At 31.3% G+C, this 21,481-nt stretch overlaps 3 protein-coding genes across 4 annotated transcripts; 2 read left to right on the top strand and 1 right to left on the bottom strand.

The window, feature by feature from the left end:
• Nucleotides 1–1,956: 1,956 nt before the first annotated feature.
• LOC113392604 (uncharacterized protein) lies at nt 1,957–11,938 on the top strand. The gene is made up of 14 exons (XM_064220794.1): nt 1,957–2,079; nt 2,768–2,905; nt 3,050–3,118; nt 3,491–3,644; nt 6,848–7,355; nt 7,497–7,627; nt 7,756–7,886; nt 8,432–8,607; nt 9,038–9,201; nt 9,343–9,447; nt 10,001–10,175; nt 10,355–10,383; nt 10,598–10,790; nt 11,618–11,938. Exons 1-14 carry the CDS (start codon nt 1,963–1,965, stop codon nt 11,868–11,870), a joined length of 2,343 nt encoding a protein of 780 aa, XP_064076864.1. The 5' UTR covers nt 1,957–1,962; the 3' UTR covers nt 11,871–11,938.
• On the bottom strand, nt 4,450–6,048 carry LOC113392678 (uncharacterized). Its single transcript, XM_026629219.2, has 2 exons — nt 5,783–6,048; nt 4,450–5,106 (listed from the first exon to the last, which is right to left on the bottom strand). Exons 1-2 carry the CDS (start codon nt 5,919–5,921, stop codon nt 4,550–4,552), a joined length of 696 nt encoding a protein of 231 aa, XP_026485004.1. The 5' UTR covers nt 5,922–6,048; the 3' UTR covers nt 4,450–4,549.
• A 5,152-nt stretch (nt 11,939–17,090) lies between the features above and the next one.
• On the top strand, nt 17,091–21,071 carry Selr (Selenoprotein R). 2 transcript variants are annotated; one of them, XM_026629224.2, is made up of 4 exons: nt 17,091–17,366; nt 17,498–17,602; nt 17,683–17,844; nt 19,809–21,071. In XM_026629224.2, exons 1-4 carry the CDS (start codon nt 17,279–17,281, stop codon nt 19,952–19,954), a joined length of 501 nt encoding a protein of 166 aa, XP_026485009.1. In that variant the 5' UTR covers nt 17,091–17,278; the 3' UTR covers nt 19,955–21,071. The 2 variants fall into 2 exon arrangements, with proteins under 2 accessions (XP_026485009.1, XP_026485008.1); XM_026629223.2 differs by having other exon boundaries at nt 19,773–21,071.
• The last annotated feature ends 410 nt before the right edge of the window (nt 21,072–21,481 follow it).

Here is a 21,481-nt window from a genome sequence, read left to right as displayed (position 1 = left end):
CCTTAAATACATTGTGAATTTAATATAGATCAATATGGACCTTACAGCATATAATTTAAATGAATATATTCGATGATAGTACAGATTTAAAACGTAGGAACATAGCGGTTTTTATTGTCTAATGACTCAAAAAGTGAACGTTGTAAGACATTCTAGAATACTATACTACTATGTAGTATATTTAGTATCAGCATTGCACTCGTGCGAAGCCGGGGCAGGTCGCTTGTTATATACTAAAGTTAGTAATTGGGTGAAATAATTTTGGCCAAACCTTTAACACATAAGTTATTTATGTTTCGCGAACTATACTCAATTTGAATATTGAAACTCATTCCTGAAATTCAAATAAAGAGAAGATACAAACTCTTTTTAAAGATGATTTAAGACAAAAAATACGTATGTCACTGCATATTGACATTCGGAGTGGTTTTGTTCTCTTTGATATTTTAATTGATAAACTTAAGTAAGAAAGGAAATAATTAAAATATGAATTATGATTCTAAAATAAGAGGTAATCTTTTATAATTTTTGGGAATACATCCGACATTAGATAAATACCAAATCATAATATAAATCCCTTTTTTTTCTAGAAATAACTTATACAGTGATTTTCTATTTCGTTACCATGACTAATTCATTAATGGATTCAGATATAAATAGCGATGAAAATTCGCAGTTGGAAGTTCGCGCTGTTATTGTCAAGTGTCAAATCGTATGTATTTATATATTATTCTAGCGGCAAAATACGATGGCCGTTTTGACACATTAAAAAAGTGATGTGAAATGTAAATTTATTATCGATATAATATATTCAAATCTTTGTTTTTTTGCAAGTCATTTAATTCAAGTTTTTGTTGCAAGTAGTATCTGATTAAAAAGGTTTAATAAAAAAATATAAAATAAGTTTAAGTAATATATTCGAACGAAATCAATTTAAATCAAAAATTGGAATTAGAATGAATAACTTTATAAACACATTACATACAAGAAATAAATTGATACAAAAAAAGAAACCAAAAACACACACACGTACACGTTTACGCAAAAAAATAAATAAAAAAGTTATCTTCGCGGTACCCTAATATTTGTAGTTTAGAAATCACATTCGATAAATTTTATGACTAACTGCACGTCACTATTGACAATAAAGAACAACAATTTGCTCCTTTGATGTAATTATTTATTAAATACGAAATTTCATGAGCGGGCAAACATCAAAACGGCCATCATAGCGTGCCGCTACTATAGTGACAACAAATGCGTAACCGCTTAGTTGCCCATAAGAATTTCATACAAATAATTATATGATTTATGATATATAGGTACTTGGTGGTAGAATATTGTCCGTCTAGGTAAATATCATCCACATATTAGATATTCTGCCACCAAACAGCAATTTGTAGTGTAAACAGGCACACGGGACATTACAATTTAGTTCCAAAGGCCAATGGCGCATTAGCGATGTAAGTAATGGTTACTATTTTTTATAGCGCCCTGGTCAATGGGTGGTAGTGAGCACATACCATCAGGTGGTCCATTTGCTAATCCACCTACATATATCATAAAAAAAATAATGACTACATATATTGTTTATAAGCATTGTAGCGATAAAAGTTTGGGTTGTAATCATAACAGGGCGTATGTTCGATGTTTGATTAAGTTTTATAATATAATAGCTTAAAAGAGATATCGTTTAACGTATCTACGTGACAACGGCGTAATATAAGTTGCAGATACTAACAATATCTTGTCCAGTGCAGTATTATTGTATATATACAACACTTATTTAATTATATTACACAATAATATATAACGTAGTTCTTAAAATAATATATGTATCTTTACCCGAATAGAAAAAAAAGTAACATTTTAATTCAAATAACCATAGACCCCAAACTATATTTGAAGAAATTATTATTAAGATAAATTATTAAAAAATTTACACGATAGGAACATCCAAAGATGTCATTGGAAGAAGAAATGACAAGATTTCAGCGTGAAGAACTTTTCAAACATAACGCATTACGAAATTGTAAACAGAAACTGGCTGTCACAGTTAAGACAACGAGCGTCCCCAATGTTAGAAAATATACCACAATTTATTAAACGAACAATTTGTATATACATACATAAATTGAATTGCAGTTGATTATATTTAAGTAAATGAAATAAGTACTTTGAATATATATTAAATAGGTATAGCATATCTACATAATTAAAAATATAACTTTTCACAGTACATCTACATTCAAGTAAAAAACTCATATTTTTTTTATGGAGGTAGGTATATATATTTTTTCCGATGTATATATGGTAGAACTGCCTAGTTGATCTGATGACTAGGTTATACCCCGCAGTCCTGGCTTTTAACTCCAGATAGTACCAATAAAAAGTGGTTTTTGTTAAAATATCTCAGTATCATTCCGTAATCTTGAATCTGGCAGTGCTTACATTCCAGTATCATCGATAATAGTGTATACTTATCACTATTGATGTCTTAGGCTTGCTTAGTTACTATTTACATTATATGCTGACAATTACTACAGAGTCCCTCGATATAGACCTCTGACCGATGGTAAAAAGTTGTAAAATTGTCTATGTCTAAATCTCTTTGATATGTTGACCAAGAACTCAAAAGTGACAATAATACAATCCTCTTTAGATCGAGCTTAAAAGGAGAGGAGGCCTTCAATGCAAATACCATGTGTAATATATATATGTATATCGAGGTACAATAACATCTACATAAATATTATTTTCGTTGCAGCAAGTTTTTGGCGACGAATATATACCGATTGAACATGTATTAGGTTCTAATAAGAAAAAAAATCGGCTTCTCAATCCTTATGTTTTACGTTTGCGAAGAAAATTACCTTTTCAAAGTTACAAGCTACATAGAATTGAAGTATGTTACTTTTGTACTATTACAAATTGTCGTATAAAATTTTACCGTATTAAGAAGTATTGATTTTATAATTTAATTGAGTAAATAAAAATTTAGCATATTGTACGATAAAGAAATAAGTACTTAATGTCGTTTTTTTTGCAGACGGTGACTGGAATCATATGGGGGGCCTTTGACACAAAACGATCGACTTTCAATGAAAGTTTTAAAAAAGTTGGTTATTAAATAAAAAATATTCATATGCATATTTACAAGCTGTGCAGTGTGAATGTGTAATTTATCAGATTAGTTGATCTTTATGCGGAGTCAGATGCTGAGGATAGTACCTCGAAGTATTTATTCTTTAACATTCCTGAGTAATACGTCTAAATATATAAAACAGTAACACTGATATTGTTACAAACTGTCTGGTAGTTCCTGATAATTCTAATAGCGGGCTCCACCATGAATTCATTCAAATTTTTATTATAAACAAGTTTATAAATGATGCAAACGTCTTGTCAGCTTAATTGACGATTCGCTGTGGACACACTTTTAATCAACATTTTTCAGGCGTAAAAAATATTATTAAAGGTTTTTTTTTAGCATAATGTACCAAGAAGGAAAGGTAATGTTCAGGACTGGTCCACTAAGATTGATACTATTTCTGCATTTGACTACGGCAATGGCATAGATATAATAAATCCTAAACTACTCGAATTTTCATCAAAAACGAAGCCCATCAATCTGGATGATTACGGTATTCCACATAACTAATTATATTTAGACGGTATCAGTTGGGTCATAGTCAGGCCGTCGTAACCAGTCATTGTACTCAGCTCATCCTGTTAAACCTACCGGTTTAAGTCATATTTTTTTTATGATTAGATATTAATTTCTTGCTAGGAATGTAACAATTAGTGAAATGACCTAAATTTCACAGTTTTTATTTTGTAGGTATATTTGACAGTACGCCAGAAGGCTATTTTAGAGTATACCACTACTCTGTCAGACTCTGTAATAATAATTAATATATAGTGTAATTAAATAAAACAATAAATTAAGCTCTGGATCAATTATATCGCAACAATTCGAAGTCAAATTTTGACAATTTGTCTTTTGTTCTCTTGTGATTCAAAAAAGACAATAGAAATAGGTACTTTGCTCGATATTCATTCGCTTATCCGATTATTGTAATTTTTTTTTATTATTACTATAAAAATATTTTGGCACTAATAAAAGAAACTACAAAATTAAGTGCTAAAAATATACTTATTCAGGTATGTATCAAATGTAACAAAACAAATGATTAATCTAATATAGGAACATTATCATTAAAACAAAATACTTAAAATAAAATAAAAAATATAGTTTTCCTACTCTGTACTATGGTAAGTAATAATACATTACAGAGTTTTCAATTTCATTACTAATTTAACTATAATTATAATTTATACAGCAAATTTATACAAATACAGCAAATTCTTTATATTGGTCCCAAAATAGTTAACGACAATATCATTTTAGTATAATATACAAAAAGGAATTTATTGTTTCTACATTAACTACTTACGTCTTTTATTTTCACAGCCTACAGTAGCCAGTAAAATAACTTACAAGCGACGCAAACTGCGAACAAAAGTTTAAACCCAGTATTTTTTTTATTTATGAGTATTCATTGTCATAACTGTCGTCAGTGAAAATCTCAGTTTTTATTTCCTTCTCGATCGGTAGGTTTTCGTGATGTTCCCTTTCGCCTTGCGCTTGTCTTTGACCTGATAACTTTTCCTCTGCGTCAATGATTACCGCAAATATTTTCTTTTTAACTTGGGTTTGCATCCAATGCGGCATCGTCTTTGTACTTTGGAGTATGCAATTGAAAAAGGACTCGAGAGCATCCGTCTCTTGACGATAATCGACTTTACACTCTAAGCAGCGGCGTTTCGATATATGACCGGCTACGAGAGGACTTTCACCATTTTCTGTAGTCGATACATCGTGGTCGGAACTCTTTGAGCTACTAGTAGACCCCGAAGGTGGATCGATTTCAATATTTTCTGTGATACGGTACTTCATATGCGGTTCGAGGAACTGCATGGCCTTGGCGTACTTCCATGTGGTTATTTGAGCCGGTAATAATTTGTTTTTTCCCAATTTTGCCCTCTTAAGCGCGTCTCGATGATTATCTCGCAATTTTTTCCATTCTATTTTAGCCACTTGAACTGAAACGTAAATAAAAGTTGTATAAATATATTCACATTGTAGAAGAAGCTTGTACTACGTGACTACTTTAGGCAAATTTTACATGGTCTCACACGTCTTTCGATATATATTGCGATAAGTCGGAAATGCAAATATCATAAATTACTGCCTAATCCTAATTGGTATAACAATATATTTCGTTAACACATACTGAACATACACATACATCGTGAACATTTTATGTAACTAAATTTATTGAGTTCAAAGATTTTATAAAAACTTGGGAATTTATTGTTAAATAATATCTATCGTCATACATTTACATCGTTTCTTAAAATCGATAAGCTATATTTTACATACATTTCAACGCTTACTTTATCGGTACCTATCTCATGAGTAGGTGGGTTACTAATAAATTTATATTTATATAATTGTAGGTATTAAATGTACCTATCTTTAGGTTATACTTTTTAAAATTGATTGAGAGAGATGTAACGAAACCGCTTAAATGTTACAAATATTGTAACTTGAATTACTAAGTGGCGGAATAATTAAGAAAGCCTAAGTGAAGGATAAGCTGAGAGCAGTTGAAGCATTAAATTAATTATAGTACTTTAATATAATGATTGTAACTTTTATAATAATTATATTATTTTAAAATAATGATTGTAACTTTTATAATTGAGAATAACTTACTATTTGATATAGAGCTGTTGTTATAATGATCAACAACGCATTGCCAGGCATCGTCCTTTACGTGCATCTCACGGTAGTCGGGATGCAAGGGGTTCCATAAACAAGGTTGTAAGCGAACCCCTTCAATAAACGTTTCCATAATTCAACTAGTCGTTTATCGAATTTGAGACGTGTTAACGTAGTTAGGCAGTCGCGTTCAGTCGTTCACTGGTCAGGGTGACCGGCCTCGCGCCGCCTCGCGCTGGCTCGCGCGGGTTCGTTCTCTCCCCGCGCATTGCCGTCGTTCCGAAAACCAGTTCTTTGTGGAACGTGATTGGAAAGTATGTATGAGTACAAAACATACAATAAATAATTTGACTTCACTGCAATGCTACCGATTTCATTGAACAATGTTCCAATTGAAACGATTTTATTTGTTAAATATAGTTGCTCACTTTAAATCGATAAACGTAATATAGACTTCTAGGTAAGTTCCGAGAGTACTACAAGATGAAAATAATATTATTCTTACAACATTCTACAACTACTGTAGGTAATTAATATTCTTTAGCGTGGTAATACTATACTATACTATACTAAAGAATACTAATAAAAGGTCGACGCCTTTAATACGTAATCTCTGCCTTTAGGCAACTTTCAAGCACTTTCAATGCAGTTAGTAGTTCTAATGTTTCTAGTGTAGCCTACACTAGATATAGATTCATATTGCCAGAAAATCTGGTCACTATAAGTTCAAATCTCTCTCGGGTCATGTCAGATTAACGGCCAATCGGACCGGGAATTCGATTCAATTCGAGAGAGTATATAGTCACCTTTGTAGTTTAATTTATTAGTAGAGATTTCATATCAACATCCAGACCAGTAAATCGTTGAATTTTAAATAAATTTTAAATAATCTATAAACTTTTAAAACTGACTACCTATCATAATTATATATTATAGATAAGTTATAGCAAACGAATATTCTCTAAAACGAAGAAAAGCAGTCGTGGTTAACGTAAGCATAAATACTTTGGTGATGAGTGATGACTATTTTTCTAAATAATGTAAAACATTTCATTCAAGATGAACGGAACCATATCGAAGGAGGTGGAAAAGACTATTATGAAGCTCGTTTACACAATTACAATGAAAATTTCTCGGAATTGAAAAGTAGACATGTTCTTTCAAACAGATCTTTAGAGCGAATAAACCATAAAAGATTTAATAAAAAATTAAACAAGAAAGAAATAACAGAAAGAAATTATGCCTTTGATAAAAATAACAAAAACGACATGGTTGTATTAGACGTTAGACGTCAGTCTACTAATCCAAGCTATAATATTAATTTCGATTGGTCAAACAACTCGGACAACAACAAGGACATCGAAACCGAAAAATATTTCAAAACACAAATATTAGATAACAGTATTTTAGGACAAGGTAATATTACAAACGAAGAGTACGAGTTAGCCCTTTATAAAATTAGTGATCCCGATTTGTGGTGTTCTGCTCAAGTGCAACTTTATGAAAAAATAACATCTCCCGAAGGAAAAATATTGTGGAATGACCTAACGAAGCACAGCATAGCAAGGTATAAATATATAAAAAACAATTGGTATATAATTAAAATTTATCTAATATTATGACGGTAACAAACAAACAGTAATAAGTAAGAAATTAATATTTCTCAAAACATATTTTAATTTATTTGATACTATTCATTTTTCTTTAGCGTAAGTACAACATATCCTAATTGGTCCAATCAAGATGTTAACATACAATATAAATCAATTGAGGTGATGACTAGAGATGATTTTTATCTTGCTTCCGAAAGTTTATGTTTGATCGTACCTATGAAATCAGGTTATAACAATTTAATATTTTCCCAATGTCAAAATCTTTTTATTTAGTTACAATAATTTTAATTCATATAAAATATTTTATTACATTGTTAAAATATTTTCTCATTTAAAAAAAAAAATTGTATTCAGGTAAGCTTGGTGATTTTATAATTGTGCCATCGGACGATATCATAGCACTAAATGGTCAAAAAGATGTCAATAAGCGAAATGATAATACTTTTGGCGTTGGTGAGACTCCAGCTATAGAAGGCAGTGGACAGGTTAAGATAATGTTATGCGAATTTAATTAAAATCCTTTCCTCTTTTATAACGAATTACGTAAATATTTAAAAGAAGATCATTTTTATCAAAATTTATCAGTAACTTGTATCTCCTCTGTAAAACGATTTTCGATCTTTTCCAAAATGGAAATAAGAGTTCAAAAATAATCGGATTTAAGTGGTCGGATTCGATTACTGGTTGATCACTAGTACCTAATCGTTTCGGTTTAAACTGGACAGTAGATTACTTTGAAACCGTTACGCTTCATGATTTAAGAATAGTTTTTTAATATTTATTTAAAGACTATAAAAATCAAATTGAATTGATGTAAGAAAGAGAGAGTCCAGCCGTGATAACTGAATTGAAATGTACCTACACCTCTCAAAGATAATAAATAAAACTAATAATTACGATTATATCCACAATAATTTTATCATTTCAATCGCTAAAAATTTAATGCACTATTATATTAGATTAAAGTGGAAATAAGTGTTTGCTAAGTTTTGTTAGTGGACTACAAAATATAATATTTTTATACGTAAAGGTCCGCCGTAGAGTAGCAGTTAGAACATCAAGGGCGCTGATAGGCGGAAATTTTAAAAAATTCAAAATTATTACTCGAGGATCTGATCGTTTTCTCAAATTTCCTCACACGAAACCTCATCAAACGCAAATTGACGTAGAAGTAAGGGCTGATGATAATGAGCTCGTTTTGGTTGGGTAAGATTTACACACATTTTTTTTTCAATTAACTCTATATATAATGACACATTTTTTATATTATTTTTTCTAATTTATGTACTTTAAAGAATACAAGGACGTTTGACAACAATTGTGTCTGATTCAACTCGAAGTACACGGTCAATATTATCAATCCAAGCTGCTAACACGGGACTAGCGGGAGCTCGGCTGCGGTTACTATTGAAAAATTGTTTATTATCTAAAAGTAGTTTTAACATAATGCATGCTGTTTCTTAAGTATATTATGCAATACGACCTAGCTTTGAATTCTAAACAACTTAAGAGCATTTCAGATAGGGAATTTCAAATTAGTCAATTTCATTTTGTGTTATAATTGGTCTAAAGCTAAACTCTGTAGCAAAGTGGACTGACCAGAGTCGAAATGTACAAAGTTATATTTGTCACACAGAGTTGAAATTCGTGAATGCACACCCAAGTTAATATACGCAAGCACTCAAATAAGAGATGGTGAAAGCACATTAGAAGGGCCGGTGCTTTTTCCTCCAAGGCACACCCAGAGTTTCCGCCTTGATCTTCCTTTAACAATTCCTGTCGACAACGCTCATTGCACCGGTATGAAGACTAATGTTACGTTATATTTATTAAATGTAAAAATAAAATTAGTTACATATGCATCCTGGCCTAAAACCTAATTGTTGATGTACATTATATTTATGTATAAATGTATTTACATTATTTTATTGTAATTTTTAGTGGCTTTGGTAAATGAAAATGAAGAAGCAGTGGCAGTTCGGGATGTTAAAATCAAAAGAGACGACCGTTGCTTTTGTGTTTGGCATTGTGACTGCGTCTGCTTGAGTTAGTGCCCTTACTAAAGTATATAGTACCATTGACGAAATTGGTGGATAATACTTATTTAATATGTACTCATTACGTAATGGCCTATATATTATAATATTTTTTATTGGAAATTTCATTTGTTTTTTCTTGAGTTAAAAAATAAAAGTTGAATGAGTGTGTTACTATGGTAATGGTTGTCTACCAGAAGATAAGACGAATCATCCTAGAACAGATCTTGTCACTCTCATAAAACCCTAGATAGAAAGTTGAAAAGGTGAAGAGGACTATTTGCAGTAACGTATTTTTGGATAAATCGTAATTGATTGATTGATCGAAAAATGCACTACCTGCCTATGTTATCTTTAATAAGAAAATATCATCAAGTAAGAACAATCTTATCACTATTTATTTTTAAATACACCTGATACCTGATTGTTTTCCTGACACTACATATATTATTCGCTACCGTGTAATGCAGTGACGGGGTACCAACCTAAGAGTATTTGGAACGTATAATAATTTAGATAAATTACGGGTTTTTATTTAAAAGTATTCTTTACTATTTATTAAGGTGAAGATTCCAATCTTTTGTGCCGGCCCTTATCGGAAGCCCAACTACTTGCGGCAGGGCTTTCGACGCAGATGAAATCGCGCCATATTCGTTCAGTCTGCTATAAGGACGTGATGACACTAAATCTATTTGTGATGTTTGTAGGCGTGCTTCTAGCATTGTTACTTCTAGGTTAGTTAATTATCTCATGGCTTAAATGAAATGTTCACTGTGGATTTATTATTATTATCTTATATAGAATCAATTATGTCAGTAACTTGTTTCAAATCGTAAAATTTAATTACATTTTTGTGTAACTTCTAGTTCCTTTGTTAACTTTTTAACCTAAAATGTATTAGAAATAATATCGTATAGTGCATGCATATTCTTATTACTCCCATTTCGTATGATAATAAGTACCTAGGTAGATAAATAGTATAGTTTTAAATCACGATAGACTTTTAAGCAAATAAAACAAATATTCAAAAATAAAGTAAGTTAAACGTTTTAGTTTTATTGTGCCATACTACATATTATTTATTACATTTGTATAGCTTTGTTATTATAAAGTTAATTAATGCTTAAAAGTTTATGTATTTAAAAATAAAACAAATGCAGGTATGATAAAAGCCAGCCTTGGTATAATATTTAGCTGCGTGGGTTCGTTTGGCCTTGACTTGTTGATACAAACGCCAAGAAAGCTCGACCAGTACTACGAGGATTATCTTAAATGTCGAACTGTGGTATATGATGACGAGGGCTGGCCCATTCATCCTGATACGAAACAGCGAAGTGTTCGACTTATTAGCAAGTAAAACCTATTATATCTTATGAACTTGATATAAATTGTTTAATAGGAATATATGCAATTTTTTAAGCAACATGTTTTATACCTACTGTAATTAGTCTAGATATATATAATATTATGGTGATAGGGTAAAAAGTAGAGAAATAACTCAACAGCATTTTATCTTTTAGGTGGTAGAATTTGTGCAAGTCACTCGGAGTAGCTACCATCCATTTATCATAATATATTCGATCACTCAATAACAAAACTTATTAGTATTGTGCTCCGGTTTAAATGCTGATTGAGCTCAAGTAACTACAGGCACAAGAGACATAACATCTTAGTTTCTGAGTCGGTGAGGCATTTGTAATATGAGGATTGATTAATATTTCTTACCGTACGTTCTTACAATCTTATGGTGGCGGTGGTCTGGACTTACAGGTGGTTCACTTACCATCAGCTGGCTAATTTGACAATCTGCCGACCAAATTGAAGTAAAAAGAAATGTATATGTCATTATTTATTAAACTCAAAGCTAAAATAATTTATTTAATTCTTCAAAAAAAGGGCATTTCAGATTGTCCGCGAAATTTGTCCATTTATGTTTGCCGGCTGCCGCGCCAAATATACCTACATATTAATAAACTGAAATAATACACTTTAATTGAATGTTTGTGTAACTTTCCTAACACGTTTTAGAAATAATATCGTATAGTATTTGACTTCGCGAATTATTGATACTATCATTTCGTATAATAATAAATAAGTACCTGTTATATAACTTTTTTTATATAGTGAATAAGAGCACGAAATGGTTAAAATTTGATTACAAATATTTTTGATTGCTGCAGACCGATGGAGTTCATCTTAAATTTAATATTTTTTATCACATTACCGTGCCTTTTGATTTGTGATGCACTTAAGAAAGTTGTATCGTTCTATAATACTACCGAAAAGAAATTTGACGAGAAATACATACAAAGAGACACCAAGAAATGTTTTAGTTCCCGTGACGTGCAGGTAAGACAGTTTAAAAGTAAATACTTCCTTTTATCGAACAGCAAGGAATTGCACTCCTACATATTTGCAATTTATATATGGTAAAGGGAAAAGTAAAATTTGTCGATTTTAGTTTAAATCCCAGTGCAATTCCTGGCTATTTTTAGAGTCTCGTGCCGAATAGTCGTCACCGTCATGAAGATCTTCACAGATGGATGACACCACAGGCCGAGGAACTCTCCACGAACATTTGGCAAGAAGGTCTTAACCCACAGGGCAAAGATGCATGTGACTGTGTAAGACTTTTAATCATTATTTAAGCTATCTAATAAACATGACAAAATTACTAAAACTCGTAAGGAGTTGATTATTTCTTTATTGTGAGTACCTGCGACTGAAAGCTAACGTTTTTATTGCATTTGCATGTGTATAATTATATTAAAAACATAAACAATAACAAGCGTCATTGCAGAACTGAGTAAAGTAAAGACAACTCTTCGTTTTTTACATTTTTATTTGGCGTATTATTTTGTTATTTATACTTTTGTTAATACAGCTTCAACCGCTTCTTCGTAAGGAAAAATACTGCGAAAAAAATACAGACCAAACCTCATGCTTGGATTCTGAACACGGTGAAACTGAGTATATTTTGATGCAAATGCAAAAGAGTAGGGAGTCTTTAGAAGTAAGAAATTTTATAATCTAATTATTTATGAATTAAAAATCAATGAGTAAGAATCGGAGGCTTAATATCTCCTTAGTATGGTGATATGAGATATTAATTGCTCTCTATGCTGCAATACAGACAGAGCTCTTAGTCCTGTCTTAGCATCAAACACATGACCGAAGAGTTGAACTGAAATATCTCTATCATATAAATTTCGGTCATGCTTCATCAATAGGTAGGGAAAGTCCAGGAGACTTGTACCGCCTTTTATTTAGAATAAAATTAACGATTACAATAGCTCACAATACATATTTATATTTTGAACTTTTTGTTACAGTAATAACAAATTACCTTCTCGTTTATATAGGGATTTAAATAAAAATTGGGATATGAGTCAAGTTTCCTCTTCATCAGGGACACCTTAACCAGGGTCTGGGATGAGTTATAATACCCAACAGAATATTTAATGGTCGAATTACAATTTTATAAATAATAATCGCAGTAAAATAACTTTAGTCGGTTATTTTCCTTTTAAATCGAATAACTATCGAATTTGCGATTATTAAGGATGTCCTTTTTGTAAATATGGAATTTTCTGTCTATAGCATATTTTTTCTTATAAAATTAAACAAAAGTTATGGATTCAAAAAATTAAGAATCGTTCGAAGCCAGTGCAGGGCAAGAAGTAATTTATAATTCTGCAAAATGACATATGTCACATTACTAATGTTCACTAAGTGTCTCGAGCAAGGTTTGTATGACTCAAGCGGGGAAGAAAATCAGAAACCCCGTTTAGGGTGAATAATTAAACACGCGTTACCGAGTATCCTGTTTTAGGGTGTATAAACGAAATCAACTCTTCTATTCGAATGGCATTGTTTTTTTGCAAATAGAATAAAAAAATTACATTAATGTATATAATTATGAATCTACATTTTATTAACTCACCCGTCAAGAGAGACATGAACCACTCGACATATCTCTCTACCGCTCTCTGGTGTAAATGACACAGTATTTTGATATTAAATTGCACAAATAAAAAATCAAACTACAAGAACCCAATAACAATATAATATTAGTGCATAATTAGTATCTCTAAAAACACGGTCCTAATATCTAAACCATTAACATTTTAAAATATAAGCTAAGTCTCTTAGATTGACTATCACAAACAGTTTTTGTAACCTACCGGCTAGACCAAACTATCATGGCGCATAATGTGAGCATACTTACCTATATGATAATATACCACATAAGGTAGTATTGATATTTCACTAGTGATCAAATTTCATTAATTTTTGAAAAATGGTTCAACTGAACAAACCACCTGATCAAGCTTCCCGGACTTTCCCTATCTACACCTAGTGTAAGTACATTTTACTTGGTGTTAGGACTTTATGCAAGCCCGTCCGTGGGAAACCACCCACTCATCAGACATTCTACCGCGAAAAAATAAGTATTGTTGTGTTTATTGTTCCGGGTGGGTGAACCAGACTAACTAAATGCACAAGGGATATAAGATCCTAGCTCCCAAGGACGGTCGCATTTGCGATGCAGGGAATGGTTAATGTTACAGCGCCAATGTCTATGGGAGCGGAGTTCACTTAATGTTAGGTTAGCCCAAGTATACAGCCTAAATAAAAATACATTACGTTATGTGCTTTTGCAAGTTATTGTACATTAAAAATACATTGCTTCGAAACCACACAATCGGTGTAACACATCATTAATTGTAAAAACATGTAAAACGTTGGATATACTGAAACTTTTTTCCATATTTCGTGGTACAGAAAAGTCAGAGACAGCTGGAGCCAAGTTCAAATATTACCGCTTTCAGAAATGAGTAATGTTGAAGAACAGACAACGCAAATATTATATTTATAGTTATTATTGATAGTATGTGTTTTTATAAAAAAAATAAATAAATATATTAAAATAATTGAATTAAAATCATGAGTTATTATTGAAGGCACTTAAATAAACAACATTGCCCGCGGCTAAGCCCGCAGACTTTTGTTTTGTTGTATCTATCTTATAGTCTATTCCAATCGAAGAAGGAATAAAGATAAACAAACCTTAGATTTACGTATTCCATGCGATTTGCTGCATGCATGAGGTATTCTCTATTAACATTAACATTAAAATCTTAATTAATATATCTTTATTTATAATAGAAAACTTCAACTTAACTACTTATATCCACTTTAATTTTACTTCCATAGTTCCGATGACATTTTCGTCGACGTTTAAAATGGCATTTTTTACAAACCCAAAATTAATATCATATTCATTTCAATTTCTTTCGATGTCAAATGACGTTTATTTGGTTTTTGTCCTCTTGTAGTTGGATAAACTATATAAATTTACTTATTAATTATACGATAATGACTAAGCCAATTTGGATGATTTGATCCTCCATTGTACCGTAAACTTCCACAACATTGTCTAAAATATAAAGTGAAACGAAAGACAGTAACAACAACTACATGTTATATATATATTTTTTATTCAATCGTTTAAATTTTTTTCACTCCGTTATATTTTACCGCCTTATTGCTATAGCGACTCCGTCTTTTCTTTTTCTGTTATCGGTTGCCATGGGCGACAGTCCCTTTTGCATAATTGTTAATGAGTAACGTTCGGAAAATACTGGGTCGGTTATTCTGGCTTGGCTTGGCTTGGCTCGGCTTGGCTCGGCACGGCTCGGCTCGGCTCGGCTCGGCTCGGCTCGGTTTAGAATATAGCGTTACAATCAGCCATCCTGTAACAATTGCTCCCGCAATGGGGCATACAATGTTGATTAGCTTTCTAGTAAATCAATCAAATCTTCTATCTCTAGTTGGTAATCAGAGCTGCTTGCACTGTCAGATACAGGAGCTACACTACGATAGGGTCGCAGTGAATCTGCAGACACTAGCCCAGTAAAGTTTTTGTAACCCCTTAAACCCTTTATGCTCCTGATCCTGTATCTGTCATTGCCCACTGTTTTAATTACTATATAAGGGCCCGAATATAAGTCATCTAGTTTAATCATATCACAATTTTGGCAGAAGTCATCTAATGACATCTCACCGAGAGTAAGAATCGGAGGCTTAATATCTCCATAGTATGGTGACATGTGGTATTAATTGCCCTCTATGCTGCAATACAGACAGAGATCTTAGTCCTGTATCTGCATCAAACACATGACCGAAGAGTTGAACTAAAGAACCTCTATCATATCAATTTCGTTCATGCTTCATCAATAGGTAGGGGAAGTCCAGGAGACTAAAACCACCTTTATCAAGTATCAAGATATTTTTAGTAAGGTGGTTACTGTTATCTGATTAACTATTTTTAGTGGCCATATCGTTTTTTTAAGATATTTCCAGTGCCGGATTTAAGCTTAAGAGGACTACAAGAGCTAAGTGCCCTTGAGTGTTCGCCTGTTTCGCCCGTACACACTTACAAAATCGACAAAAACGGCAAGCCCGTGAACTAATGGTTAAGCGAGGTAACGAGGTTACGCCTAAATATTCTAATAGATGGCGCCAAACCGAGCGAAGTAAGATCAAACATAAATCTCATAAAAAATAGATAGGACAACAGAATTGTTTTTATTTCTTTCGATGTTAGTTAACAAATGATTATTTATATTATTATACCTACCACAATTAGTTCGCACACACATTGGTCTGGAGAGCCATGGAAGATAAAGAGGCTTTAAAAAAGCGTTAAGCGTTAGCCACAGGCGCAGTGACGAAGAACTTAAAGCGGTACTGGGACAAACTAAAAAAAAAGCATCACTTCACTCATCCACAATAATCAGCAAAGTTGTCGGAGATACAGTATTTGTCACTCATTTATAACAAGCAAGCAGTAGGTACATAATAGAATTCATATAATAAATTACCAACGCACCACAATCGCATACACCCTTTTACTTTATAGAATTATACAAAAAAAAATACATAGATACTAGATAGACAGGCGAAGCTAATAAATGGTTGTTAAAAAAGACCCATCTTGTAAAGTAAATAGCTTAAACCTATTTGGTGCTAACAAGCGGTTGTAGATTTCGTATCACCTGAGCATTTTTTACGAGTTTTCATTGCACCTATTGCAGTTTTTCATTTTCATTGGAATAGTGTTTAAAACATTATGATATGAAAATACATAAATATATTGTTTTATTCAATATGTAAGTTTAAACTCAATAACTCAACTTAAATAACAGGTACTCAGTAAACAGGCACTTAGCGAATGTTTTTATTAGATGTTAGTTAAGTTAAAATATAAGGGATACAAGAAAATAACATTTTTTTACATAGTGACAGACAAAATAAGAGACAGATCGAGTTTTTGAGTTACTTTTTAAAAATATTATTTACCAAAGCGGGGTTACCAGGACGTTTCAAAAGTATAGGAATACTTATATGTAATCATAACGATACAATTACATACAATATATATTCAATATTTTGATGGTATAATTTGCTTTCTTTCACTGCCATTGCGTTAAATAATATACCAAAAAAAGTTTAACAAATTAATTAATGAGTTTTACAAATTGCTTAATTATTTAATGTTTTGCTAAATACTTTTTTTAAATGACTTTCTATTAATTAGTTATCTGTCGTGTTGCAATAGGAATGTCAATGTCATTTGAAATATTTGTCAACAATTTGAGATTAGTGACTCAAAAGATATGACATAAAGTATGTCAGAATGAAAAATATGTTCTTCGAGATATAATATGAGACTTTACAAAAACATTTATAGAAACGACATCGTGTTATCTTATCTTTAAGTTGTTATTGGGATATTAATTGCATAACAACACGTTATAAGTTTTGGTATGTGAGTAATGCGTGTAATACTGAGACCGTTAGCTATATTTAGGCAGGCGGCGCAGACGAGTAGCGCTGTTCACTTGAAGAATACGTTTACAACAGGTAAACATTCTTGTTGAAAATAGTGTGACCGAACTTTAGAATTAGATGCATTTGTGACATCTCACTTGTAAAATATTTTTGGAATATTGCCAACGTTTCGTAACCTTTTAACTTAATCAACATAATTATAGCATTAGTCTGGAGAGCCATGGAAGATAAAGAGGCTTTAAAAAAGCGTTTAACACCACTGCAATACCATGTTACTCAAGAAGCTGGAACAGAGAGGCCCTTTACAGGTGAATAATTCTTTGATTTAGTATGAGTCTTTTATAATTATATTTAACTACAATAATTAATTGCTGTTTATTATTTTTAGGTTGCTTTAATAAATTTTATGAGGAAGGCCTATATGTGTGTGTAGTCTGTAAACAAGACCTATTTACCTCTAAAACCAAATTTGATTCTGGTTGTGGATGGCCTGCGTTCAATGATGTCCTAGCAAAAGAGAAAGTTACCCTTCATCAGGATACTAGTGCAGGTATAGTGTAAAATTGCCTTAGAATTTTTGGAAAATATTTTACTATAATATAACATAACAACCATTACAACTAATAAAAAAGCTATTAAACTGCCTAATATGAATGAAAATTAACAATCCTTACTATTGTACATTGCTGTTTTATAATTTTTATTATTATATATTAAATAAAATCACAATTTATTTATAATCACAAATATATTTAAAATTTATATTAAAAGTAATATTGTGGAATATAATGAAGTGTCTACTGGTTTGGTCTAGTAACTTCTGTTATGCTAAATCAAGCAGAACATGTTCAATGTCAATGTACAATAGTAATAATAAGTACTTATTCACAGAATCATCTAATTCTAAAATGCAAGGTGTTATTATTTATGTGTCTAAGGTTTAGCTTATTTACTAAAAAGTTTATATTAATAATTATCTTTTTATTATATTGCTAATAATTAGCCTGTAAATAATATGTATATTAACTAAAAAATGCATTTTTAATTATTACAAAAATTGTGTAAGGCAAAGTGTCACAAAAAAAAGGAACAATTATAACATTTTTCTGGTTTGGGTAGTAGTGTTGGATGTTTTCACATTTTATAACAATGTGACAAAATTATACAATGATCTAAAAGAGCTGCACAATTATTATTATAATATCCTTAACCTGCCCTTGCTGTGCGACATATATGGCTGCACAATGCTAGTACCATGTTTAGAATTATAACCACATGTTGCATAATTAACCTTCAACTTGGTCATAACATATGAATCAAACCACTATTTCTTGATTTATTAATTTTTGATAAGTCAATTACACTTTGACTAAATAGGTATATATTTATATTTTTCACTAACCATGCAACTAATATTTTTTTTATATTTGTTAATTTATTATATAATATACATATGTATTATATTAGATATAAACAAAATACATGTTATTGTTGTGGGGAGGTGATTGATCTTGTCTGTAATTGCTTTTGGCTTGGCTTTATATTTCACATTGTACTTTCATTAATCCTTAGTATTGCAACTTTCTATCATATTTCTTGTTTATATATTTTATGTAGTATATACTGTTTTATTAATGAAAACTATTTTTAGTACTGATGATAACACAAAACAATGATGTTTTTTTTTGATAAAGTAAAGTTTAAGATTAATAAAATAAGTGAAGACAATAACAGATGATATTACTTCTTTACTGTAACTTCTTAAAATCATTCTTCAATTTACCACAAAATATTATTAAATAAATTGTATGCCAATATTATATTCCAATATTTTAATTTTTAAATTTCACACAATGGAATCTGAAAAGGTTTGGGGTATTTTATTTTGTTGCTAATATATTTCAATATTTTTTTCTGTCTTTCCATTCCTTTGACCACCTTATGATTCCATCCTATCCTCCACATTACATGTACCTGTGTTAATTAATGATTGGTTGTGTGTAATAATATGTATACATTTACATTAATCAATGTTTAATTGTTTTTTTAATTATGTTATTGTCATCTTTTTTACGACCACTGTTCTGTATTCTTCTTCATGCATCACCTTTCAAAATGATATTTTTCTTTTTACATTTCTGTCATTGTAAACATTAACTGACTTTCATAATTTGGGTTGGTGTATTCATTCTTTGAACATGATCTCCTTCGTTACTTCATAACAAACCTGGAATGTGCATGATATTAATATTCAATTACCCTCCATTCCTTGACATGCCCCATTTGTCCCATCCTGCCTTTACATTACGGATGGCTGCTGATCGGACGACAACGGCTGCTGCTGCTGTGACAACCATACCATCTCACGACACGAACACTGGAATTTACATCGGATAATTCATGGCGCCACTCTTATTTAATGTGATGTGTAAATAATAATGGCTTTTTGGTGAATGGACTCGGGATTTAAAATTAAAGTTGGGGCGAATATATTACTGGTTTTAACACGACCAGGTATGGTGCGAACTGAGGTGCGGTGCTCCAAGTGTTCGGCTCATCTGGGCCACGTATTCAATGATGGGCCGGCACCCACCAAGAAACGGTTTTGTATTAATTCAGCAGCACTGGACTTCATACCAGCTGAGGACAGAAAGGATTAGCGCATGATGTTTAATTTTATACCAAACAAAATTTTATAAAAAAAAAACCTATATTCACGGTTCGTTTTACAATTAATACAGCCATGAAATTACTTTTAGAAATAAAATTATTTTAAATGATGCTTGTCAATATTCACTACATGTTATTATTTGTATAGATAATTTAATTTGATAATTTTAGTACAGTTTTTATCATTAGAATTGGTCAAATTGTTTTGAAATAAGATTATAGAATGTCACTTAATAAAAGTAGTCAGTAGGTATTATTTATGATTTGTTAAGTTTCTATTTTCATCATAATATATTTTTAATTAATGTGAATAGAGTATCGATACACAATATTAAAGCATAAAATAATACGCACAATAGGAATGCTTAGGATTAAAATTAAAGTATAAAATAAAGTATAATATATTAAGAAATCCTCTTTCAATAAGGAAATTGACATTAATCCACTCTTGCATAAGAGAGAAGACAGTTTCGTTTTTTGCAGATTTTTTTCTAGAAACATGCTGGTTTCCTAAATATGTATTTTTCATCGTTAATATTTTGAATAGACAGATTAAATACTTAAGGATCTTAAATCAGGAAGTTGATAAAACCTACATTTCGTAAATGGTTGTTACGCCAAACAATTGAGGTTTTTCTAATATTTAATTTGATCTCGTTAATGTTATGAATGTGAAAGTTAACCTGTCTGTTTGTTGCACTTTCACGGCCAAATCACTGAACCGAATTTAATTAAATTTTAAGCGAGCTTTAAACTCCTAAAGGACATAGGCTACATGCTTTTTAACACCTCTCGATCGACCCCTTTAACGCGAGTGAATCGATAAAGTCGATTTAGTCTAATAAGAATTACGCAGCATGTTTATTTATTTGTGTATCGATGCTCTATGTCTGAGATGTCACCGACATACCTATTTTGTGAAATTATACTTATTTTTGTGTACTACGATGAAGTTACCATACAGAGTCATTTTTTCTTTGTTGATATTTTATTTGTTTGCATTACTTTTATATATATTTCCTGTATTACATGGATAGTACAAATTAATAAAGAATGTGTGTATTTTTTGTGTCGCGGCTATTACTAAAATATATATTTTTGACATGATAGAGATTTCATCATTTATTTCCATGAATAATATATTATTCCATATATTTATATCTCATTAAATAACATAATAGCTGCCAGCATAAATTTTAGCACTCATAAGCCACACCAAATATTGACATAGATATTTTTTGATGTAAAGCACGTGAAACATTTGATATTCATCTTCGCCAAAGACCAAGAAATAAATAATCAGTATAATTTACCCTATACATAAACCTTTGATTAATCCCTTAGCATCTACTCAGCCCTATCGGTACTACCTATTAAGTAAAATAATACAACTCCCACTGCTGAGATAAGGCTTGTCCTTTTGAGAAGATTGGTGGCTTATTCCAAAACGATGCCCTGTGTGTTGGTGGATACAAATATGGCAGAATTTCAGGCAGGTTCTACGTTTTCCTTCACCT

The sequence above is a fragment of the Vanessa tameamea genome, chromosome 5 (assembly GCF_037043105.1).
Source record: "Vanessa tameamea isolate UH-Manoa-2023 chromosome 5, ilVanTame1 primary haplotype, whole genome shotgun sequence".
Taxonomy (NCBI): Eukaryota; Metazoa; Arthropoda; class Insecta; order Lepidoptera; family Nymphalidae; genus Vanessa; species Vanessa tameamea.
Note: the sequence above shows the minus strand (reverse complement) of the source record. Positions and strands in the feature narration are given on the sequence as shown.

Bases quoted from the DNA above. Each gene is read 5' to 3' on its own strand.
- LOC113392604 (XM_064220794.1), top strand. From the start codon at position 1,963: ATGTCATTGGAAGAAGAAATGACAAGATTTCAGCGTGAAGAACTTTTC. The intron at 3,645-6,847 runs GTATTCCACATA...ATTTCATTCAAG, and splicing joins CATCAATCTGGATGATTACG to ATGAACGGAACCATATCGAA. The intron at 10,176-10,354 runs GTTAATTATCTC...AATATCGTATAG, and splicing joins GCATTGTTACTTCTAGGTTA to TGCATGCATATTCTTATTAC.
- LOC113392678 (XM_026629219.2), bottom strand. From the start codon at position 5,921: ATGGAAACGTTTATTGAAGGGGTTCGCTTACAACCTTGTTTATGGAAC. The intron at 5,107-5,782 runs GTAAGTTATTCT...TTTACGTTTCAG, and splicing joins CAACAGCTCTATATCAAATA to TTCAAGTGGCTAAAATAGAA.
- Selr (XM_026629223.2), top strand. From the start codon at position 17,279: ATGCGTGTAATACTGAGACCGTTAGCTATATTTAGGCAGGCGGCGCAG. The intron at 17,367-17,497 runs GTAAACATTCTT...ACATAATTATAG, and splicing joins GAAGAATACGTTTACAACAG to CATTAGTCTGGAGAGCCATG. The intron at 17,603-17,682 runs GTGAATAATTCT...TATTATTTTTAG, and splicing joins AACAGAGAGGCCCTTTACAG to GTTGCTTTAATAAATTTTAT.